General features: G+C 32.8%; 1 protein-coding gene across 1 annotated transcript; it reads right to left on the bottom strand.

Annotated features, from left to right (window-relative positions):
* Nucleotides 1-1,077: 1,077 nt before the first annotated feature.
* Nucleotides 1,078-2,872, bottom strand: LOC142219654 (uncharacterized). Its single transcript, XM_075288537.1, has 2 exons — nucleotides 2,809-2,872; nucleotides 1,078-2,754 (listed from the first exon to the last, which is right to left on the bottom strand). Exon 2 carries the CDS (start codon nucleotides 2,739-2,741, stop codon nucleotides 1,923-1,925), a length of 819 nt encoding a protein of 272 aa, XP_075144652.1. The 5' UTR covers nucleotides 2,742-2,754; nucleotides 2,809-2,872; the 3' UTR covers nucleotides 1,078-1,922.
* Between the last annotated feature and the right edge of the window lie 23,927 nt (nucleotides 2,873-26,799).

The following is a 26,799-nucleotide window of genomic DNA, read 5'->3' as shown; positions in this document are numbered from 1 at the left end:
TAAGAGAAGCAAATTTCTTCCGATATGGCTGAAATTTGAAACGTGGTGTTAGTATATGGTATCCAACAACCATGCAGGAATTGGTTCATATCAGTCCATAATTATATATAGCCCATATATAAACCGATCCCCAGATTTGACCTCCAGTGCCTTTTGGAGAAGCAAAATTCATCCGATCTGGCTGAAATTTGGTACGTGGTATATGATATTTAACAACCATGCCAAAAGTGGTCCATATCAGTCCATAATCATATATAGCCCCTATATAAACCGATCCCGAAATTTGGTTTTGGAGCCTCTTGGAAGAGCAAATTTCATCCGAGTGAGTTGAAATTTGGTACATTCTGCTAGTCCATATCGGTCTATAGTTATATATAGCCCTCAGATAAATCGATCCCCAATCACACAAAAATTGGTCCATATCAAGTGCATAATTCTATATAGAACCCATATAAGCGACCCCCGTATTTCAAGTCTGTCTTTCTACGTACCATGCAAAAAGTCCATATCGATTCGTAATTATTTGTAGACTTAACTATACATAACTTTTTTGTGTAATATATATATAGGGTTGCCAGAAGATGGTTGCCGGAATCCGGGACTTTGCGCCTTACATTCCGGGATTTGTCGGGACAAGTAAAAAAGTCACATTTCAGTTTCAATTTCATATAAAATTTTATTTATTGTGTAAAACAAAAAACTTGACAGTCTCATTTTTCATTCAATGTAAATGTTATACATTTGTAACATAAAAAAATAACCTTAGAATATATAGTTATATATATTTTATATATAAAGTCAGTCTAATTCATTTTTGCCACATGTACTTTGTACTATTTTTTACTGAAGTGACTAGTTTAGTTCCTTCGTCTGTTTTTAAAAATGATTCGAATTGTTGGGAATTTGTATTAATATTTAGTCTAACAACCAATTCTGCTTTTATGAGATCAAAAGACATTTTATTTCTTTCCTTAGTATATAAATTATTCAAAATACTAAAAACTCTTCACAATAAGCATTACTTATGGGTATCGAATATACAAATGAAACCAATTTAAATAAATTTTCATGGTTTTCCCTACCGCATTTTTCGAAAAAAGTTGCCCATATTTTATCACTTGGTCTTTCTTTTGGTAAATTTGCATAAACGCCACGTAAAACACAGTATTCGTTATAAAGTCCATCATTGTCTACAGTCTGGGAAAGTCCTAAATATATTAAAACCTCTAAAACTTTCTCCCAAGATGGCAACGATGTTTTTATATCAACCATCGATATTTTTGCAAATGTTGCTGTTTCTTGGAAGTCAAAATATTTTTCCAAATATTCAATTGCTGTTTTTAAAAAGTTTGAAGCTTCGTTCTCAAAAACAATTTTGTCTTTCAACGGAATATTTTGCATTATAGACATCGCTTTGCTACCATAAAATGAGTCATGTAATCGACACTGTAAGCTATTTCGCAAGGTACTCATTATAGGATATATTTCTACAATAGTACATGTGTCATTTTCTCGAGCCAATATTGATTTCTGAAACTCTTGCAAAATATGTTGTACAAAGTACAAGTATGCTTCCGATATGCGCTCCAATGCACATTCTTCTTCTTCAGAATATCCGGAATCCGAAACTCCTCTAGAAATAAATTCCCAAATTTCAATCCGGCAATTTTCCTTTCCTTTTTGTAAGAAATAGTATATAACCTCTGGCCAACATAAAATTAGTCTTTCGATCGCAGGTAACAGTGACAGCCACCTAGTCGGCACATGTCGTAGCAAAGTTTTGTATTCTAATTCAGCGAACTCGAAACATTTCTTCAGGCTTTCATTTCTTTTGGGAGAGGAACTAAATTCATTGAAGGTTTTTATTACGATATTTTCAATATCGACAGATAATTTATTTAATGCCTTTTTCAATGAATTGTTTATAACATGGCAGTTGCAGTTAGCCTTATAATGTTGTTATTTGTTGTTTTTAATATTTGGTACACCGAGTTGTGGATGCCATACTTCACTGAAGCATTATCTGCGCTATATGCAGATATTTGATTAATATTTAAATTATTTTTAGCTGTGATATCCATTAGCTTCAAATATATATCCTCAGATTTTTCAGAGCAGTCTTCATAAAAATCTAAAATCTTTTTCTCGATTCCATTTAGTTCATTAAAGTATTGCACAGCATAAGGATATGTTTTAACATTACCAACGGTAGAAGCGTCACAGCTTATAGAAAAATACGGAGTGTTTTTCAATTCAGAAACTAATTGATTTTGGGCGAATGGAGCGATAATATTTATTGTTATGGCGGCTGCTTTAGTTCTTCCCAAGCTGATAGTTACCGACATATTACTATCAGGAAATATTTTCGATAGCCATTTAACTTGACAATCCAGGCTGCTGTAACTTAAGCTGTGCATAACGTTATGGTAAACCAACATTAGCTCAGCGATGGCAATTGCTGTTTCTTTTGTAGTGCCATTCGAAACTGCGAATTTGGAAATCGCCATGGTCATGGACCTTGAATTTTGAATGTGAATATGCCTCTGCGTTTGCATATGCTTATTCAACGATCGACACCCTTCGTATTTAATGAACACTTCCGTAAGACACCAAATGCATTCCGCCGTAGTTTCGTTCTTTTTCCTTAACCATTTGCTATACTCAGGCAATTGGCACCATCCATCATTAAATGTAGTAAGTCTTTTTCTTTTTGATGTAGTTGGTTGCTCAGAATCATTCATTATTCGACGTTCACTGCATGTGAAAGAATAAAATTACTATTACTATAATACAGAATTGGAAACTTACCGTGAACTGATTATTATAGTTTGTAAAGCTATATTTCACAGAAAAATGCGAATTTGAAATGAATTTAGTACTGACAGCTGATCATTTGAAAGACAGTGATGGTAAATTGATTTTTGTTTGTGATGTGATTAAATGGAATGGTACAAAAACTAACTAATGCATTAAAATCCAGCGATGATAAATTTGTCGATTTTTGTTTGTGATGAGATTTAGGGGAATGGTACAAAAACTAATGGTGATGGACAAAAGGAAGCGCACTTAAAATGGATGAGAATCCAAAACCAAAATTATTGTGAAAGCGATTTGATTTCAAATGGTTTTCTTTCAAAAAAATAGGGAGAAATAAAAAATATATGCTATGAGTAATTGAAATTCCGGGATCTTTGGCAAATTTTGTGAAAGATCCGGGACACTTCCTGGAGACGAAATTCCGGGACAATCCAGGCGAATCCCGGCCATCTGGCAAGCCTAAATATATACCACGTATGGACTAACTCACAATTTAGAAAACAATGTTAATAAGTTTTAAGATACCACAACCCAAGTAATTCGATTGTGAATGACAGGCTTTCGTAGTTTCTACGCAATCCATGGTGGAGGGTACATAAGATTCGGCCTGGCCGAACTTACGGCCGTATATACTTGTTTTTTTTTTGGATCCGGAAATAGTGAAAAATTTGTGCAGAAATGATGAATTTGACATGGGCTTGTCTTATGTTAAATATAGGAAAATGTTAACTAATATATGGAATACATTCTACTTAATTTCTACGAAAATCACTTCGTTCAAACAACTAAAAATGTCTTTGGCGCTATACGAAGTTCAACTTTCTTCACAATGAGTTCATTTTAACTTAAAGAAATGGTCACTTTTTCTGGGTGTATAGAAAATATTGTTAAACTTTTATGTCTATAGTAATTTGTGTCAAATTTTTATTTCTACAGAAATGAAAAAATACCGATTTGACGAAAATGCACCAAAATCAATTAAATTCCATTTGGTCCGACCATCGGACCAAATTTAAAAATTAATAATTTTTTGGACCAATTTTGCTCCGATCGGACCAAAATGGCAACCCTGCCATGGACATTCCAAATTGACTCAGCACCATCGCACCAAGAAAAGCTGAAAAAGGAGGTTCCTCGCTTCATTTCAACCGCACAATGGCTGTTCAAATCTCCGTATCTCAATTCGCTTAATTTTTGCTCTTGGGGCATTTTGGAGATGAAGGATAGACTGATATTTTCCTTAGCCTCACTTAACATAGAATATGCAGTTCATTGTGATACTACAAATGTGTAGCGCAGTACCTTGTTCCTCCCTGTATATACTAGTCTAGAATTGAACACGGACTTTTCCAAAGCAAAATGTCCATTCTAGCTAATCTGTCTGTCCTTTGGAAATTTCATTGTTTGAAAATTTCATTTTCAATGGTCAGCCATAACATCACATCATTAATTATTCTAATCAGAGTTATCGTATAACAATAATTTGTCATTATATCCGTAAATTATCTCAAGTGGATTGTAAAGTGATTTCCCTCAGCTCATTGAAAGTTTCCTATTCGAAGTATTCTACTTTAAAGTTTAATGGCAATGGTAAAAGAAAAACCAAGAAATTTGCAAAGAAAAAAGTTTCAAAATCCATATGTGCGCGTGTGTGTGTGTAAACGGCCCATGTGAATGAATGCTCTCACTGGCACTTGAACTTTTAAGTGTATTTTTTTTAACCAAAACCTACACACACACATATGGCCATAAATTTATGTGAAATGAAAACCGGAAGTCGCTTGTCACACATTTTCAGATATTATGTTAATTTATACGAACGTGAATGCGTTAAATTCTCCACTGAGAAGCGAGCAAGCATGAATTAGAGTATTAAATACCCCATCAAATACAGGCATACTCTTGCTCTCTTACACACACACACACACACGCGCGCATCCAATGGTACTCAAAGACCCGTCACACATTCGCGTTTGCTGTGCCATTCATGCCATTCACAAAAAGTCTCAAGGAAATAGACATTCAACAAAGACATCCGTATATATTTAACAGTCACATATCCTCCCAACACAAGTAGATCCTGACATATACACAAACACACTAACTCTCACACACATGTTTAGATAGACAGGCAGTCGGACAGACAAGTCAGCCATCTAGGAGAAATATTCTTTCACTTGCTATACGCCATTCATTCATTGTTGAGACTGAAATAAAACATTTCATTCTCAAATACACAAATGAGTAATGGTGGGATTTTCCCCCCTCTAAACAAACAGAAGAGTCTTAACAATCACCATGGAAAGAGTGAGTCCTAGGATACCAAATGTAAAGGCGGAACTACATTTGCTAAATATGGAGTAGGTGGAAGTTAATATGGAGGGGATGGGGGGAGAATTTGAAGTTAGCGATGCAGATCCTCCCCGTGTACTTTCAATGAAGGACATAGTCATTAAATGCCAAAAGCAGCATGGAAAAAACAGGAATCAGCTGCAAGTAACATATGGAGATTTTTCATAAAGTTAAGGGGGACTTAGAGTGATTATAGTGAAGATCCTAACACTGGAAATATTTCTAGAATATTTTCTAAGACTTTAATTAATAGGAAACGCTCATGGACTAAACATTGGGCGATTATTTTCAAATTACCCCAAGACAATTATAGCCACAATTAGTGATAGGTCCTGTGATTGAGTGTTAGTTCAATAAGACCAGTGCTTTGTAAGGTGGGAACGTTTAAATGGACGTGACACATGGTCTTTTGAAAACACTCTGTTTTTATACCCTCCACTATAGGATGGGGGTATATTAACTTTGTCATTCCGTTTGTAACACATCGAAATATTGCTCTAAGATCCCATAAAGTATATATATTCTGGGTCGTGGTGAAATTCAAAGTCGATCTGAGCATGTCCGTCCGTCCGTCTAACTTCCGAACGTAACAAGCTATCGACTTGAAACTTGGCACAAGTAGTTGTTATTGATGTAGGTCGGATGGTATTGCAAATGGGTCATATCGGTCCACTTTTACGTATAGCCCCCATATAAACCGATCCCCAGATTTGGCTTGCGGAGCCTCTAAGAGAAGCAAATTTCATCCGATCCGGCTGAAATTTGGCACATGGTATAGTCTCTAACAACCATCCAAAAATTGGTCCACATCGGTCCTTAATTATATATAGCCCCCATATAAACCGATCCCCAGATTTGGCTTGCGGAGCTCTAAGAGAAGCAAATTTCATCCGATCCTGCTGAAATTTGGCACATGGTGTTAGTATATGGTCTCTAACAACCATCCAAAAATTGGTCCACATCGGTCCATAATTATATATAGCCCCCATATAAACCGATCCCCCGATTTGGCTTTCGGAGCCTCTAAGAGAAGCAAATATCATCCGATCCGGCTGAAATTTGGTACATGGTGTTGGTATATGGTCTCTAACAACCCTGCAAAATTGGTCCACATGGGTCCATAATTATATTTAGCCCCCTTATAAACCGATCCCCAGATTTGTCTTGCGGAACCTCTAAGAGAAGCAAATTTCATCCCATCCGGTTGAAAGTTGGTACATGGTGTTAGTATATGGTCTCTAACAACCATTCAAAAATTGGTCCACAGCAGTCCCTAATTATATACAGCCCCCATATAAACTGATCCCCAGACCTCCGGAGCCCCTAGGAAGAGCAAAATTCATACGATTCGGTTGAAATTTTGTACGTGAATTTAGTACATGATATTTAACAAGCATGCCAAAAATGGTCCATATCAGTCCATAATCATATATAGCCCCCATATAAACCGATCCCGAGATTTGGTTTTGGAGCCACTTGGAGGAGCACATTTCATCCGAGTCAGTTGAAATTTGGTACATTGTGCTAGAATATGGCCGTTAACAACCATGCCTGATTAGGTCCATATCGGTCTATAGTTATATATAGCCCTCAGATAAATAGATCCCCAATCACACAAAAATTGGTCCATATCAAGTTCATAATTGTATATAGCCCACATATTAGCGACCCCATATTTCAATTCTGTCTCTCTACGTACCATGCAAAAATTATTATTTGTAGACTTACCTATACATACCTTTTTTGTCTAATATATACCACGTATGGACTAAATCACAAAGTAGAAAACGATGTTAAGAAGTTTTAAGATACCACATCCCAATTAATTTGATTGTGGATGACAGTCTTTCGTAGAAGTTTCTACGCAATCCATGGTGGAGGGTACATAAGATTCGGCCTGGCTGAACTTACGGCCGTATATACTTGTCTAGCTTTTAATTTAGGCATGAGAATTTGTAATGACATCTGAGATATAGTTCACTGAGAATATTCAACTTATACTGAAAACAAGTATATACAGCAGAAAGTTCGGCCGGGCCGAATCTTAAATACCCTCCACCATGAATCAAATATAATAGTGTACTTTGAAAACTCTTCGTCGTAGTGGGTTACTTGATAATATATAGCATTTTAGGGGGGTTTGATGACAAATCTTCTCCCAAGCAAATCAGTTCAACCAGTACGCTTCCCGAAGAAAAAAATTAAAGATTCTACCTATGAAGACCAGATCAGATTCTGGATTTATGAGAACTAATTTGGTTTAAGTTTTAGAGAAATCATAAACATATCGTGTATATGATGAAATAACGCCTTGATTTGAAATCTTAAATCTGTAGATTTTTTCCGCCATTATTTAAATGAATACGATGAGTAAAATCTGGAAATTTTACTTTCAGTCTCAAGCAGTTTTCATGACCAGTGCGCCTGCTAAGCCCTGAAAAAAGTGTTTTCTTTTCTGAGGAACGAAATTTTAGACAAGCAAAGTTTTCTTTTGACACAAGTTTTAGAGACAATCGTTGAATCGCTTATCAAAAATTCGGTTTCGGAGTAAAATCTAAACGAAAATACTTTATACGAAAGGGGAATTTCATTTGTCTAAAATTTAAAATTTAAGTCGGCTAATTCACTAGGGTGGAATACAATGTTAGTAAAAAACAAGTTAGTAAAGTCTAAAGTCGGGCGGGGCCGACTATATTATACCATTCACCACTATGTAGACCAAAAATTTGTGTTACCATTTCAAATCGTTCAAATTTGTTGGGAGTTATTATGAAGGCTTTTATTAGAAATATTTATATAATTTATATACAATATGGTGACAAGTTTTTGTACTTCTATAAAATCTCTAGAATTAAAATCTGGGATGAAACACAATGTTAGTTACAAACTATGGGAAATATAAAGCTAGAGCAATTTTAATGCAATTGTACGAAATAATATTTACGATTTATCGAGCGAGAAATACGTATTCGAGATAAAGGAAAATTTAAGTAATATTTAAAATTTTTGCTACAGTGGCGCTTTTACAAGGATATTGGTTAAATTTCGCACATTATATGTGGTCAATTTTAGGTTGTGATATATTATTCGGCCTAGTTTATTTTAAACACGACCGTTTTGTGGAAAGTGTGGTATTACAGTGTGAAATATGACTAGGAAATCTGAACCAATTAGATCAAAAAGCATATTAAATATGTTCTCTGTGGAAACTACACAGAGAATACAGATTGGTTGTGATAATCGAATTTATTGCCAACCTCATTTTGGAAGTTGCTGCAACTGTCTGTTGGCAGTTGTGTCACCTAACTAATTCGGTCGACACAATCGAATGATGGGAGATGCAACTAATACCACTTCTGGTATTGGTTGTGTCAGCCGATGAAATAGGTTATGGGTGACTTCGTTATTCGATTGTACCACCCAACCATATTAATATCCCCAATCGAATTGAAAAGTATATACATATATTTTATTAAATTACAAATTATAGGTATATTATTATTTAAATATTATTTAGAGAATAATACAGAAGCACAAAAAATGATTATAGACGGCATACCCGGCCCAAGGGAAGTACATATGCCACAAGAGATTGAAATTTGCGAACGAAAATCTTTGACTTTTCATCATTACCCTGACACAAACACCTCCTCAATGGGAAATTTGATGAACAGTTCAACGAATGATATAGCCTTTAAAACGCCTTCAAAATGAAATCGGAATCAACTGACAATGTTAGCGCCCATAACCCACCGTAGTATGCTTTACGGTCCAAAAACTAAACATGATTTCCTCAGACCGCATTTGATGATTTCATTGATCCCTGAAATTCGAAATTTTATTTTGTGTCCTTAAGCATAAACAGTTCAGCTACAAACCATTGTTTGTTATTCGGTTTCAGTCCATTGCGAGCTTTTGAAGATAATACCTTGTATACGGCCCATGGAGGTTTTAAATCTTAGCAGTATTTTCCACCATATGTACTCGTTTTGAATTGAAATCCATGTTCACATGTTATGGATTTAATAATACAAAATATAATGAATTTAACAATGGTGAAATTGACATTTGAAAAATTATTCAAATCGAATTCGGCTGTGGTTACCAAATGTGAGTGATGATTACTAAATAACAGTTGAGAAATTTCTTTACGGTAGGTCCTATGTACCGATGTCAGGAAATATTTTTCATAGAAGAGACATTTGGTTGCCACAACTATTTATAGTGCAACACACAAGAAAACTTATTGGAATTTTCACCAAATGGTTGTAGGGGACAAAAAATATTCAACAATACTGGAAAACTATTGAGACAACTTATATTATGTTCTGAGCGTCGAATATTTATTACTGCAAACGTTTTCCAACCAATCTGTTTCCTGTGTGTATCGAGTCAACTGAAGGAAATTCCCATTGAAAATGGGTCTAAAATATGAAATATTCTACTCATCTCTGGCGTATATATACAAAATTTGAAGCAAACCAGGCTTCAACTCTGGCTTTTGTGCAAATCGGACAAAATATATATATGGGAGCTATATCTAAATCTGAACCGAGTTCAAACAAATTTGGCACAGTTAACCATACTATTAAAATTTGAAGCAAATCAGGGTAAAATTCTGGCTTTAGAGGGCATATTGTGCAAATTTTGTATCAAATCAGGGCAAAATTCTGGCTTTTGAAGCCATATAAGAGCAAATCGGACGAAAGGTATATATGGGAGCTATATCCAAATCTGAACCGATTTCAACCAAATTTGGCACAGTTAACCATATTATAAAACGTACACTTTGTGCAAATTTTGAATCAAATCTGGGCAAAATTCTGGTTTTTGAAGCCATATAAGTGCAAATCGGACGAAAGATATATATGGGAGCTATATCTAAATCTGAACCGATTTTAACCGAATTTGGCACAGTTAACAATATTATTAAACGTACTCCTTGTGCTAAATTTGAAGCAAATCAGGGTAAAATTCTGGCTTTTGAAGCCATATAAATGCAAATCGGACGAAAGATATATATGGGTGCTATATCTAAATCTGAACCGATTTAGCTAATGTTTTGCAGGATTTACGTGACCGATAAAATATTCAGATGTACAAATTTTGAAGAAGATCGGTTCAAAAATACGTGAATTATGATCAAATCGGTGATAAATATATATGGCAGCTATATCTAAATCTGAACCAATTTTTTCCAAAATCAATAGGTTTCTATTCTGACCCAAGTTAGGAACATGTGCCAAACTTGAAGGCGATTGGACTTAAATTGCGACCTAGATATTGATCACAAAAATGTGTTCACAGACAGACGGACAGACGGACATGGTCATATCGACTCAGGGACCCACCCTGAGCATTATTGCCAAAGACACCATGTGTCTATCTCGTCTCCTTCTGGGTGTTACAAACATATGCACTAACTTATAATACCCTGTTCCACAGTGTGGCGCAGGGTATAAAAATACGGCCCGATGATGCCGCCAGCCCATAAACCGCACCAAACAGTCACTCTTTGTGGGTGCATTGGTTTTTCGACAATCACTCTTGGATTCTCATTCGCCCAAATGCGGCAATTCTGTTTATTGACGAATCCACTGAGGTGAAAATGTGCCTCATTACTGAAGATGATTTTCTTCGAAAATTGATCATCCACTGTTGCCATTTCTTGGAACCATTCTGCCCATTCACGACGTCCATGGTTCAAATTGAGTAAGTCTGAAATAGAGAAATGTCAAATAAAAAATGTGGTTCACATTCAGCATCGGCCCTTACAATTTAACCACCCTTATATATAGATATATAGATGAATACCTTTGTTTTCTTTTTAACCAAAACATATATTTTATTTTAATATTATTTAAATTCCCGATTTTTTTACGAACTTTTAAAATTCAAGTGCCGATTATGACGATTTTTTCGAGAAAATCTAACGATCTTTCTTAAAATTTTATTGGCAGCCCTGACCTACCGTATGTACTGATATTATGATATTGGCATAATATTGTAACCTCAAATATTTACTCGACAAAAAAAAAAAAAAAAAACAACAAAATAAAAATCTTTTGCACTTATGTTCAGCAGTTAAAAATTGAAAAATTGTGTTTTTATCGTTGTTATAATTGGCAAATAAATTTATTCGTAAATCGATTTGTGCTAATTTACATTTTACCACCATTGACCACAAGAGGAGAATAGACACAGGACATTAAATGCAATTAATGTGATTGTGGTTGTTTGCCATTATTAGCGATTTCCACACTTGTATTCCAATGAAACATAAATAAATGACTTCACACACATACATACATAGGTTTATTGTTTGTGTATGTGAGTGTGTGTGTGTGTGTGTCCATATTAACTCTTATATAATAAATTGATTATGATCAATTTTAATCACAACAATTTATCACTATTAATTTTATTGTTCCATCTGCCACCATTCGGCAAAACACCGTGAGCACCACAACACTCAATATTATGGCCCAATCCAACCAAAGCCACCATTCGCCTGGCTACCAAACTCAATAAAAACGCATTTATTGCGTAAATTACACGAAATATTTCCAACTATTATTTTAGCATTAACAATTCACCCAGAAAAAAAAAAAAAAACAACGATACCCCCAGACAAAGACGACAACACTGTCCTTCAAGTCTTTTTGGGGAAATGCGAAAAAGCAAATGTGTAAATGTTATCATTTAAGCATTTTTGGACCAACAAGAAATAAACCAACAACTACTACCACCAAAATCAACGCCAACAATGCTATAGTAATATTCTGGCATGGTCAACACAACCCCATGTATTAAAGAACAATTTTTATATTTTGGTCTTTTGAACATCTTCGCCAAGTTAAAAGAGCTATTAAGAGAGAAGTATAAAAACGGGGGAAAATAAAATTATAGCCTAACAAGTATATACGGCCGTATGTTCGGCCAGGGCGAATCTTATGTACCCTCCTCCATCATGGATTGCGTAGAAACTTCTACTAAAGACGGTCATCCACAATTAAATTACTTGGGTTGCGGCCGGTGGCAATACATCTTAAAACTTCTTAACATCATCTTCTAAATTGTAAGTTATTCCATGCGGGATATATAGTAGACAAAAAAAGGGTCGATTAAATACGTATATATTTAGTTCTTGACCGGTATATAAAAGTAAGCGGTAATTACGAACCGATATGAACTTTTATGCGGTAAATATAAAGCCAGAATTGAAATATGGGAGTCGCTTTATATGGGGGCTATATACAATTATGAACACACCCAGAGAAAGAGTATGACCACCTCAAACATGTTTCAAGAGCAAAATGTTATTTTTGGATGGTGACCACGTAACATGTTCGCTGCAACCATGTTATTTTCTCGGAAATTATGCATCTGTTTTCGGAAAGCATGTTATGTATGGGAGCTATAGCGAAAGATATATATATATATATATATATGGGAGCTATATCTACTCTGAACCGATTTCAACCAAATTTGGCACACTTAACGATACTATTAAACGTACTCCTTATGCAAAATTTGAAGCAAGTCAGGGCAAAACTCTGGCTTTTGAAGCCATATAAGTGCAAATCGGACAAAAGATATATATGGGAGCTATATCTAAATCTGAACCGATTTGGTTGATATTTTGCATATCTTACGAAAGCCCCAAAATATTTGGCTACCCGAAATTTTGAGAAGATAAAGGGTCAAAATGTGGTCAAGGGATAACGCGTGTAAATCGGTGAAATCGTTTATTTAAAAAATCAAATTAAATTTCTTTTTATACCCTCCATCATAGGATGGGGGTATATTAACTTTGTCATTCCGTTTGTAACACATCGAAATATTGCTCTAAGACCCCATAAAGTATATATATTCTGGGTCGTGGTGAAATTCTGAGTCGATCTAAGCATGTCCGTCCGTCCGTCTGTTGAAATCACCCTAACTTCCGAACGAAACAAGCTATCGACTTGAAACTTGGCACAAGTAGTTGTTATCGATGTAGGTCAGATGGTATTGAAAATGGGCCATATCGGTCCACTTTTACGTATAGCCCCCATATAAAGGGACCCTCAGATTTGGCTTGTGGAGCCTCTAACAGAAGCATATTTCATCCGATCCGGCTGAAATTTGGTACATGGTGTTGGTATATGGTCTCTAACAACCATGCAAAAATTGGTCCACCATAATTATATATAGCCCCCATATAAACCGATCCCCAGATTTGGCTTGCGGAGCCTAAAAGAGAAGCAAATTTCATCCGATCCGGCTGAAATTTGGTACATGGTGTTAGTATATGGTCTCTAACAACCATGCAAAAATTGGTCCACATCGCTTCATAATTATAAATAGCCCCCATATAAACCGATCACCAGATTTGGCTTGCGGAGCCTCAAAGAGAAGAAAATTTCATCCGATCCGGCTGAAATTTGGTACATGATGTTGCAAAAATTGGTCCATATCGGTCCTTAATTATATATAGCCCCCATATAAACCGATCCCCAGATTTGGCTTGTGGAGCCTCTAAGAGAAGCATATTTCATCCGATCCGGCTGAAATTTGGTACATGGTCCCCACCGATCCCCAGATTTGGGTTCCGGAGCCTCAAAGAGAAGCAAATTTCATCCGATCCGCCTGAAATTTGGTACATGATATTGGTATATGGTGTCTAACAACCATGCAAAAATTGGTTCACATCGGTTCATAATTATATATAGCCCCCATATAAACCGATCCCCAGATTTGGCTTGCGAAGTCTCCAAGAGAAGCAAATTTCATCCAATCCGGTTGTAATTTGGAACATGGTGTTAGTATATGATCTTTAACAAGCGTGCCAGAATTGGTCCATATCGGTCCATAATTATATATAGCCCCCATATAAAACGTTCTCCAGATTTGACCTCCGGAGCCTCTTGGAGGAGCAAAATTCATCCGATCCGGTTCAAATTAGGAACGTGGTGTTAGTATATGGTCGCTAACAACCATACCAAAATTGGTCCAATCACACAAAAATTGGTCCATATCGGTTCATAATCATGGTTGCCACTAGAGCCAAAAAAAGTCTACCAAAATTTTATTTCTATAGAAAATTTTATCAAAATTTTATTTCTATAGAAAATTTTGTCAAAATTTTATTTCTAGAGAAAATTTTGTTAAAATTTTATTCGGTTCATAATAAAATTTTCATCATTGTGAAAATTTTATTTCTATAGAAAATTTTGTTCAAATTTTATTCGGTTCATAATCATGGTTGCCACTCGAGCCAAAAATAATCTACCAAGATTTTATTTCTATAGAAAATTTTGTGAAAATTTTATTTCTATAGAAAATTTTGTTAAAATTTTATTTCTGTAGAAAATTTTTTAATATTTTCTTTCTATTGAATTATATACGTATTGGATCGATCTTTTTTGATTTGATATATACCACGTATGGACATACAATTTAGAAGATGGTGTTAGGAGGTTTTAAGATACCTTGCCATCGGCAAGCGTTACCGCAACTTAAGTAATTCGATTGTGGATGGCAGTGTTTAGAAGAAGTTTCTACGCAATCCATGATGGAGGTTACATAAGCTTCGGCCTGGCCGAACTTACGGCCGTATATACTTGTTCAAGTTCAATTAGTATAAAATTCAGGAAAAATATTCAGTTATGCTTTCGCTTTTCCAAATCCGAATTGCCGGGCCTCACGCTTGACACCTGCCATCAGATTTTGTACAGCCACCTTGTCCACCTTCTTTGCCGCAGAAAGCCAGTTTGCCTTGAACTGCTGCTCGTCCTTAGCAGTTTTTTTGGTCTTTTTTAGGTTCCGCTTGACAATAGCCCAGTATTTCTCAAGTGGGCGGAGCTCTGGCGTGTTGGGAGGGTTCTTGTCCTTGGGAACCACCTGCACGTTGTTGGCGGCGTACCACTCCATGGCCTTTTTACCGTAATGGCAAGATGCCAAATCCGGCCAAAACAGTACGGAACAACCGTGTTTCTTCAGGAAAGGCAGCAGACGTTTATTCAAACACCCTTTCACGTAAATTTCTTGGTTGACAGTCCCGGAAGCTATGAAAATGCTGCTTTTCAAGCCACAGGTACAGATGGCTTGCCAAACCAGATATTTCTTTGCGAACTTTGACAGTTTTATGTGCTTGAAAATATATGCTACCTTTCCCCTTCCTTTTGCCGTATAAAACTCCTGTCCCGGAAGCTGCTTGTAGTCGGTTTTGACGTAGGTTTCGTCGTCCATTACCACGCAGTCAAACTTCGTCAGCATCGTCGTGTACAGCCTCCGGGATCGCGCTTTGGCCGTCGTATTTTGTTTATCATCGCGATTTGGAGTCACTACCTTCTTGTAAGTCGATAGTCCGGCTCGTTTTTTGGCTCGATGCACGGTTGTAGACGATACATCCAGCTTATTTGCGGCATCTCGGAGAGAGAGGTTAGGGTTTCGCATGAAACTACCGGCAACTCTCTTTGTCGTCTCAGCGGCTTCCGGTTTTCGATTTCCCCCCGATCCAGACTTCCTGGCTGTCGACAAACGTTCTCCAAACACTTTAATTACAGTTGCAACGGTTGATTTGGCAACTTTTAGCGATTTTGCCAGCTTTGCGTGCGAGTAGCTCGGATTTTCGCGATGCGCGAGCAAAATTTTGATACGCTGCCCTTCTGCTTGCTTGGACGGTATTTTGACAACTGAAGAGTGAATTCCAAAATCAAAATAGGAGCAACACACCTTCAAAATGAGGGGTGTTCAGGGTTTTTAAATGCAAAATTGAAAGAAATATGTCAAGTTTATATTGACCAACTTTTGACCGTATCACCCTTTACCCATTTTTAAGTGAAATCACTTAATTATACGGAAAATACGACTTCATTGAAAAGTTTATTGACTTTTGGACAAGGAAAAAAATTTATACTAGAGAAATACGTCTTCTGTGCGAAGCAAAATTTGCATTCGTATTTTAAAGACATGAGACCCTTCAGTTAATAGGGGTGAAAATCTACAGATTTAAATTAAAAGTAGAAATATATTTTTGAAGACGATTATATTTTGATCAAGTCTTACCATATAATGGATGGAAAAGATCGAAGGAAATGATTGAAAATAATTTTATATTTTTAAATGAATTAATTAAACAAAGTAACCGCTAAACAAGTTGGTTTTCAACTTGAAAACTGAACATAGTACTCAGCTTAATTGTCCAATTTGATAATACTACACTTCCTAAACTGCCTTATTTCATGGGTTTACTACCAATACATATTTCATAAGGTTGAATAACAAAATACTTAGATAGTGCGCATTTGATTTTTAGTGGAGACCAGTGGTCATGGATGCGAAATAAGGAATATGAATGTGATAGCATTTGTCCATATCCGTCCCATTCTCGGTTTGCTAGGAGCGATGGAAAATACAACAGAGAAATTGCAAACAAAAATAAACAACAAACATTAAAGCAAGGACATTTACTCGTAATATGGTTTGTAAGGAAACTAACACAACCGCAAGGCTAAATATCTAGTAACCATCTAAGAATATAGTGACTACAACAAAAAAATGACTAATATGAATACAACAATGCATATATACATACCATATGAATATCCGGGGAAAGCAACAACTGGACTTGAAATAAATGACGACAGGATACTCTCTCATCCTCGTAATCCTAATTGCGGTACATTAGTAAAACAGTAGGCGTAGTAGATTATCATCAACGTTGTCATTGTGAGCATTTCATAAATTCGTTATAACAATGGACATATTTCTTCCTTTAAAGACTTACAATATACAGGGTGGTTGATATATAATGCAACATGTCAAGGATTTATTCCAGTGAAGTTCATTTCATTGTCTTCAAGCTTACAAAGCGTTTTGATTTATTCCATTCAGAAATAAAGATATACACAATGGAATTTAAGCGTGCTTGCTTTATACACCGAAAAGAGGCCGTAGCTAAATTTACGCTCATTTTTATTGTAAAACCAGTAAGGAAAGTCTAAAGTCGGGCGGGGCCGACTATATTATACCCTGCACCACTTTGTAGATCTAAATTTTCGATACCATATCACATCCGTCAAATGTGTTGGGGGCTATATATAAAAGTTTGTCCCAAATACATACATTTAAATATCACTCGATCTGGAAGAATTTGATAGACTTCTACAAAATCTATAGACTCAAAATTTAAGTCGGCTAATGCACTAGGGTGGAACACAATGTTAGTAAAAACAAGTAAGGAAAGTCTAAAGTCGGGCGGTGCCGACTATATTATACCCTGCACCACTTTGTAGATCTAAATTTTCGATACCACATCACATCCGTCAAATGTGTTGGGGGCTATATATAAATGTTTGTCCCAAATACATACATTTAAATATCACTCGATCTAGAAGAATATGATAGACTTCTACAAAATCTTTAGACTCAAAATTTAAGTCGGTTAATGCACTAGGGTGGAACACAATGTTAGTAAAAAAATATGGGAAACATTTAAATCTGAAGCAATTTTAATGAAACTTTGCAAAAGTTTATTTATGATTTATCGCTCGATATATATGTATTAGAAGTTTAGGAAAATTAGAGTCATTTTTACAACTTGTCGACTAAGCAGTGGCGATTTTACAAGGAAAATGTTGGTATTTTGACCATTTTTGTCGAAATCAGAGAAACATATATATGGCAGCTATATCTAAATCTGAACCGATTTTAACCAAATTTGGTACGCATAGCTACAATGCTAATTCTACTCTCTGTGCAAAATTTTAACTAAATCGGAGCAAAAAATTGGCCTCTGTGGTCATATGAGTGTAAATCGGGCGAAAGCTATATATGGGAGCTATATCTAAATCTGAACCGATTTCAACCAAATTTGGCACGCATAGCTACAATGCTAATTCTACTCCCTGTGCAAAATTTAAACTAAATCGGAGTTAAAAATTTGCCTCTGTGGTCATATGAGTGTAAATCGGGCGAAAGCTATATATGGGAGATATATCTAAATCTGAACCGATTTCAACCAAATTTGGCACGCATAGCTACAATGCTAATTCTACTCTCTGTGCAAAATTTTAACTAAATCGGAGAAAAAAATTGGCCTCTGTGGTCATATGAGTGTAAATCGGGCGAAAGCTATATATGGGAGCTATATCTAAATCTGAACCGATTTCAACCAAATTTGACACGCATAGCTACAATGCTAATTCTACTCCCTGTGCAAAATTTAAACTAAATCGGAGTTAAAAATTGGCCTCTGTGGTCATATGAGTGTAAATCGGGCGAAAGCTTTATATGGGAGATATATCCAAATCTGAACCGATTTCAAGCAAATTTGGCACGCATAGCTACAACGCTAATTCTACTCCCTATGCAAAATTTCAACTAAATCGGAATTAAAAATTGGCCTCTGTGGGCAAATGAGTGTAAATCGGGCGAAAGCTATATATGGGAGCTATATCTAAATCTGAACCGATTTTGCTGATATTTTGCAAGTTTTTCGAGACTCATAAAATATTCGGATGTACGGAATTTGAGGAAGATCGGTTGATATACACGCCAATTATGACCAGATCGGTGAAAAATATATATGGCAGCTATATCTAAATCTGAACCGATTTTTTCCAAAATCAATAGGGATCGTCTTTGAGCCGAAACAGGACCCTATACCAAATTTTAGGACAATCGGACTAAAACTGCGAGCTGTACTTTGCACACAAAAATACATCAACAGACAGACAGACAGACAGACGGACACACAGACAGACGGACAGACGGACATCGCTAAATCGACTCAGAATTTAATTCTAAGCCGATCCGTATACTAAAAGGTTGGTCTATGATTACCCCTTCTTGGCGTTACATACAAATGCACAAACTTATTATACCCTGTACCACAGTAGTGGTGAAGGGTATAACAAATATTTGTTTATAGTTATATATTATAATAATTTATTTTATAGTTATTAATATTATTAATATTATTATTATTATTATTATTATTATTATTATTATTATTATTATTATTATTATTATTATTATTATTATTATTATTATTATTATTATTATTATTATTATTATTATTATTATTATTATTATTATTATTATTATTATTATTATTATTATTATTATTATTATTATTATTATTATTATTATTATTATTATTATTATTATTATTATTATTATTATTATTATTATTATTATTATTATTATTATTATTATTATTATTATTATTATTATTATTATTATTATTATTATTATTATTATTATTATTATTATTATTATTATTATTATTATTATTATTATTATTATTATTATTATTATTATTATTATTATTATTATTATTATTATTATTATTATTATTATTATTATTATTATTATTATTATTATTATTATTATTATTATTATTATTATTATTATTATTATTATTATTATTATTATTATTATTATTATTATTATTATTATTATTATTATTATTATTATTATTATTATTATTATTATTATTATTATTATTATTATTATTATTATTATTATTATTATTATTATTATTATTAATATTATTATTATTATTTTTACGAAATTTTCCATCGCTCAATAAAATGTTTCCTTTTTTCAAGTAGGTTTCACGTTTAGTTTATGAACTAAACGTGGATATAAAGTTCAATGGCCGTACACATAAGTTCCCTATGAACTAAAGTAGAAGAAAATTTTCGTACGATTCCCAAAAAAAAAAGTAAGAACGAACTACTGTATGCACGGACAAAAATATTGTCGTGAGGTCAAAGTTTTCATGTCTTTAAAATACGAATGCAAATTTTGCTTAGCATAGAAGACACATTTCTCTAATAGAAAGTTTTTTTCCTTGTCCAAAAGTCGACAAACTTTTCAATGAAGTCGTATTGTCCTTATAATTAAGTGATTTCACTTAAAAATGGGTATCATAACATGAAAGAAAAAATGTTTGGGCTAAGGTTAATTTGACTTTAATAATTCAGAAAAATTCTTTAAATTTAATGAAATTGTCATTAAATTTGTTGCCTTTTTGCATCTTGACTACAAAGCAAAAAATCGTTCAAATATAGGACGTGTTTTTCAACACTTTATTTTAAGGACGTTTTTTACTTGAAAAATAGCATAATTTTTATTGGAAGTAGAGTCTTAATTTGGAAAATAAAGTGGTCGTTAATTCGTTTTTAAAGGACTTTTATAGCATATGAAGAAAAAAGCTGAAAAAGCGAAAAATTAAAATTTGCTTCCTAGAAGCAAGTACGCAAAACCCAAATTTAAAAGAGAATTGTGTCTTAAAAGTATCCTTACTTGAATTCTCCGCTTCTATGGCTCGGAATCAATAACAAATTTTTTAAAGTAAAGACAAAATCTTTGGAACCGGGCATGCTTTTTTTTCAGTGTGGTTAAAATGGTAAATCACGAGAATTTTCGTGAATCATGCTAATTGTTGTGTAACGAATATTTTAGTGAATGAAGAATATTGTGAATTACGAGAATTTTAGTGAGTCACGAAAATTTTCGTGAATTACGAAAATTTTCGTCAATCGTGCGGGAGCGTGAGACTTAAAACGTTGTTTGTGCATGAGTGAGACTTTTCACATTAATTTGCGTTAGCGTGAATTCTTAATCACATGTCGTACCTGCATACAAATATACCTCCGTAAATGTCTGTGAGGGTCAATGAAATTTCACTCACGCGCACATCCAAATATATATATACTGTAATTATAACAACAAATTAAAAAAAAATCCAATAAAACGAAGCACGTCTATAATTACAAAACCACAATTGCCCAACTTTGCAAAGAGACAACTTTCTCTACTGCCCAAACGAATGGCCTGTAGGAATTTTGTTAACATTTTATTTCTAAAGAAAATTAAATGTTGTCAAAATTTTATTTCTATAGAAAATTTTGTCAAAATTTTATTTCTATAGAAAATTTTGTCAACATTTATTTTTATAGAAAAGTAATCAACATTTTATTTCTATCGAAAATTTTGTCAAAATAGTATTTCTATAGAAAATTTTGTCAAAATTTTATTTCTATAGGAAAACAATCAACATTTTATTTCAATAGACATTTTGTCAATATGCTATTTTTATAGAAAGTTTGTCACCATTTTATTTCTATGGAAAATTTTGACAAAATTTTATTTCTATAGAAAATTGTGACAAAATTTTATTTCTATAGAAAATTGTGCCAAATTATATTTCTATAAAAAAAGTTTGTCAACATTTTTATACCCTCCATCATAGGATGGGGGTATATTAACTTTGTCATTCCGTTTGTAACACATCGAAATATTGCTCTAATACCCCATAAAGTATATATATTCTGGGTCGTGGTGAAATTCTGAGTCGATCTAAGCATGTCCGTCCGTCCGTCTGTTGAAATCACGCTAACTTCCGAACGAAACAAGCTATCGACTTGAAACTTTGCACAAGTAGTTGTTATCGATGTAGGTCAGATGGTATTGAAAATGGGCCATATCGGTCCACTTTTACGTATAGCCCCCATATAAAGGGACCCTCAGATTTGGCTTGTGGAGCCTCTAACCGAAGCATATTTCATCCCATCCGGCTGAAATTTGGTATATGGTGTTGGTATATGGTCTCTAACTACCATGCAGAAATTGGTCCACATCGGTCCATAATTATATATAGCCCCCAGATTTGGGTTGCGGAGCCTCAAAGAGAAGCAAATTTCATCCGATCCGGCTTAAATTTGGTACATGTTGTTGGTATATGGTCTCTAACAATCATGCAAAAATTGGTCCATATCGGTCCTTAATTATATATAGCCCCCATATAAACCGATCCCCAGATTTGGCTTGCGGAGCCTCAAAGAGAAGCAAATTTCATCGGATCCGGCTGAAATTTGGTACATGATGTTGGTATATGGTCTCTAACAACCATGCAAAAATTGGTCCACATCGGTCCATAATTATATATAGACCCCATATAAACCGGTCTCCAGATTTGGCTTGCGAAGCCTCAAAGAGAAGCAAATTGCATCCGATCCGGCTGAAATTTGGTACATGGTATTGGTATATGGTATCTAACAACCGTGCAAAAATTGGTCCACATCGGTCCATAATTATATATAGCGGAGCCTCAAAGAGAACCAAATTGTATCCGATCCGCCTGAAATTTGGTACATGATATTGTTATATGGTCTCTAATAACAATGCAAAAATTGGTCCATATCGGTCCATAATTATATATAGCCCCCATATAAACCGATCTCCAGATTTGGGTTGCGAAGCCTCAAAGAGAAGCAAATTGCATCCGATCCGGCTGAAATTTGGTACATGGTATTGGTATATGGTCTCTACTAACCGTGCAAAAATTGGTCCACATCGGTCCATAATTATATATAGCGCCCATATAAACCGATCCCCAGATTTGGGTTGCGGAGCCTCAAAGAGAAGCAAATTTCATCCGATCCGCCTGAAATTTGGTACATGATATTGTTATATGGTCTCTAATAACCAGGCAAAAATTGGTCCACATCGGTTCATAATTATATGTAGCCCCCATATAAGCCGATCCCCAGATTTGGCTTGCGAAGTCTCCAAGAGAAGCAAATTTCATCCAATCCGGTTGTAATTTTGAACATGGTGTTAGTATATGATCTTTAAAAACCGTGCCAGAATTGGTCCATATCGGTCCATAATTATATATAGGCCCCATATAAAACGTTCTCCAGATTTGACCTCCGGAGCCTCTTGGAGGAGCAAAATTCGTCCGATCCGGTTCAAATTAGGAACGTGGTGTTAGTAAATGGTCGCTAACAACCATACCAAAATTGGTCCAATCACACAAGAATTGGTCCATATCGGTTCCTAATCATGGTTGCCACTAGAGCCAAAAATAATCTACCAAAATTTTATTTATATAGAAAATTTTGTCAAAATTTTATTTCTATAGAAAATTTTGTTCAAATTTTATTCGGTTTATAATCATGGTTGCCACTCGAGCCAAAAATAATCTACCAAGATTTTATTTCTATAGAATATTTTGTCAAAAGTTTATTTCTATAGAAAATTTTGTTCAAATTTTTTTTCTATAGAAAATTTTGTCAAAATGTTAAATCTTTATTTCTGTAGAAAATTTTGTCAAAATTTTATGTCTACTTTGTCAAACTGAATTATATACGTATTAGATCGATCTTTTTTTGTTTTAATATATACCACGTATGGACTTACATACAATTTAGAAGATGGTGTTAGGAGGTTTTAAGATACTTTGCCATTGGCAAGCGTTACCGCACTTAAGTAATTCGATTGTGGATAGCAGTGTTTAGAAGAAGTTTCTACGCAATCCATGATGGAGGGTACATAAGCTTCGGCCTGGCCGAACTTACGGCCGTATATTCTTGTTTTCTATAGAAATTTTGTCAACATTTTAATTCTAAGGAAAATTTTGTCTAAATTTAATTTCTATAGAAATTTTTTTTTAATTTTTATTTCTATAGAAAATTGTATCAAATTTATATTTCTATAGAAAATTATTTCAAAATTATATTTCTATAGAAAATTTTTTCAACATTTATTTTTATAGAAAAATAATTAACATTTTATTTCTATAGACATTTTGTCAAATTTTTATTTCTATGGAAAATTTTGTCAATATTTTATTTCTTTCATTCGTTTTGTTTTGTTATTGTTGGTTTTGTTCTTTAATCATTGTTGTCGTTTTCTTGATTTCAGCCTAAAACCATGCATTGACTAAACTACAAGTGTAGCTTAACCAATAGAGGAAAAGAATGTTTGTCAAATTTATTTGGGCAAAGCCCTATAGACTGCAAGATGGTTGGATGGACGCACGTTTCGGAATTACTACATTCCTCATCAGCATCCTCTACTTGCAGCAAAACTATCAACCAATTATCAGAATAAATTCAGGCAGTTCATTAAACCCAACAATGAACCACACTTGAACCTTCCGAAACGTGCGTCCATCCAACCATCTTGCAGTCTATAGGGCTTTGCCCAAATAAATTTGACAAACATTTTTTTCCTCTGTTGGTTAAGCTACACTTGTAGTTTAGTCAATGCATGGGTTTAGGCTGAAATCAAGAAAACGACAATATTTTATTTCTATTGAAATTTTTTTCAATTTTTATTTCAATAGGAAATTGTGTTAAAATTATATTTCTATAGAAAATTGTCTCAACATTATATTTCTATAGAAAATGTTGTGTACATTTTATTTTGATAGAAATACAATCAATACTTTATATAAACAGAAAATTTTGTAAAAATTTTATTTCTATAGGATTTTTGTAAACATTTTATTTTTATAGAGAAACAATCGACATTTTATTTCTAAAGAAAAATTGTTAACATTTTATTTCTGCAGAAATTTTTTTAAAAATTTTATTTCTGTAGAAAATTTTGTCTATATTTTATTTCTATAAAAAAAATCAACATTTTATTTTTTTGTTTTTTTTTTGTTAACATTTTATTTCTATTTTTTTTTGTAATTTTGTAAAAATTTTTTTTCTATAGCAAATTATAGAAAAATTTTGTCAACATTCTATTTTTAAAGAAATTTTGACAACATATTATTTCTGTAGAAATTTTTGTAAATTTAGTTTCTATAGAAAATTTTTTCAATTTTTATTTCAATAGAAAATTGTGTTAAAATTATATTTCTATAGGAAATTTGGTCAAAATTATATTTCTATAGAAAATTTGTCAACCTTTTATTTTTATAAAAAAAAAACAATCAACATTTTATTTCTATAGAAAATTTTGTAAACCTTTTGTTTCTATAGAAGTTTTGTAAACATTTTATTTTTATAGAGAAACAATCAACATTTCATTTCTACAGAAATTTTTTAAACATTTTATTTCTACAGAAAATTTTTTCAATTTTTATTTCAATAGGTAATTGTGTTAAAATTATATTTCTATAGAAAGTTGTGTCAACATTATATTTCTATAGAAAATGTTGTCAACATTTTATTTTGATAGACACACAATCAAGACTTTATTTCAACCGAAAAATTTGTAAAAATTTTATTTAATGGGATTTTTGTGAACATTTTATTTTTATAGAGAAACAATCAACATTTTATTTCTAAAGAAAATTTTTTAACATTTTATTTCTACAGATTTTTTTTTTTAATTTTATTTCTATAGAAAAATTTTGTCAACATTTTATTTCTATAGAAATTTTGTCAACATATTATTTCTGTAGAAATTTTTGTCTAAATTTAATTTCTATAGAAATTTTTTTCAATTTTTATTTCAATAGAAAATTGCGTTGAAATTATATTTCTAGAGGAAATTTTGTCAAAATTATATTTCTATAGAAAGTTTGTCAACATTTTATTTCTATCGAAATTTTTTTTTATTTGTATAGAAATTTTGTAAACATTTTATTTTTATGGAGAACAATCAACATTTCATTTCTACAGAAATTTTTTAAAAATTTTAATTCCACAGAAAATTTTTTAAATTTTTATTTTAATAGAAAATTGTGTTAAAATTATATTTCTATAGAAAATTGTGTCAAATTTATAGTGCTATAGGAAATGTTGTCAACATTTTATTTTGACAGAAATACAATCAACATTTTATTTCAACAGAAAATTTTGTAAAACTTTCATTTCTATAGAAAAACTATGTCAACACTTTAGTTCTTTAGAAATTTTGTCAACATTTTATTTCTATAAAAATTTTGTCAATATATATTTCTGTACAAATTTTTGTCTTAATTTAATTTCTATAGAAAATTTTTTCAATGTTTATTTCAATAGAAAATTTGATAAAATTGTGTCGAAATTGTAGTTCTATAGAAAATTTTGTCAATATTTTATTTCTATAGAAAAACAATCAACATTTTATTTTATTTCTATAGAAATTTTGTTAACATTTTATTTCTATAGAAAATTGTGTCAAAATTATATTTCTATAGAAATTTTTGTCAACATTTTATTTCTGTAGAAATTTTGTTAAAGTTTTATTTCTATAGAGATTTTGTAAAAAAAATATTTCTATAGAAAATTGTGTCAAAATTATATTTCTGTAGAAAATTTTGTCAACATTTTATTTCTATAGAATATTATGTCTAGCTTTTATTTCCATTGAATGTTGTGTCGAAATTATATTTCTATAGAAAATGGTGTCTAAATTATATTTCTATAGAAATTTTGTCAACATTTTATTTCTATAGAAAATTGCGTCTAAATTGTATTGCTATAGAAAATTGTGTCAAAATTATATTTCTATAGAATATTTTTTCAATATTTTATTTCTATAAGAATGTTGTCAAAATTTTATTTCTATAGAAAATTGTGTCAAAATTATATTGTTACAAAAAATTTTGTCAACATTTTATTTCTATAGAAAATTTTGTCAAACTTTTATTTCCATTGAAAATTGTGTCGAAATTATATTTCTATAGAAAATTGTATATTATTATATTTCTATAGAAATTTTGTCAACATTTTATTTCTATAGAAAATTGTGTCTAAATTTTATTTGTTATAGAAAATTGTGTCAAAATTATATTGTTATAAAAAATTTTGTCAACATTTTATTTCTATAGGAAATTTTGTCAAACTTTTATTTCCATTGAAAATTGTGTCGAAATTATATTTCTATAGAAAATTGTATATTATTATA

Source organism: Haematobia irritans, chromosome 1 (assembly GCF_050003625.1).
Source record: "Haematobia irritans isolate KBUSLIRL chromosome 1, ASM5000362v1, whole genome shotgun sequence".
NCBI classification, from domain to species: domain Eukaryota; kingdom Metazoa; phylum Arthropoda; class Insecta; order Diptera; family Muscidae; genus Haematobia; species Haematobia irritans.
This window is presented reverse-complemented; position numbering and strand designations above follow the sequence as displayed.

Excerpts from the sequence above, each read along its gene's own strand:
- LOC142219654 (XM_075288537.1), bottom strand. The coding sequence starts at position 2,741 with ATGAATGATTCTGAGCAACCAACTACATCAAAAAGAAAAAGACTTACT.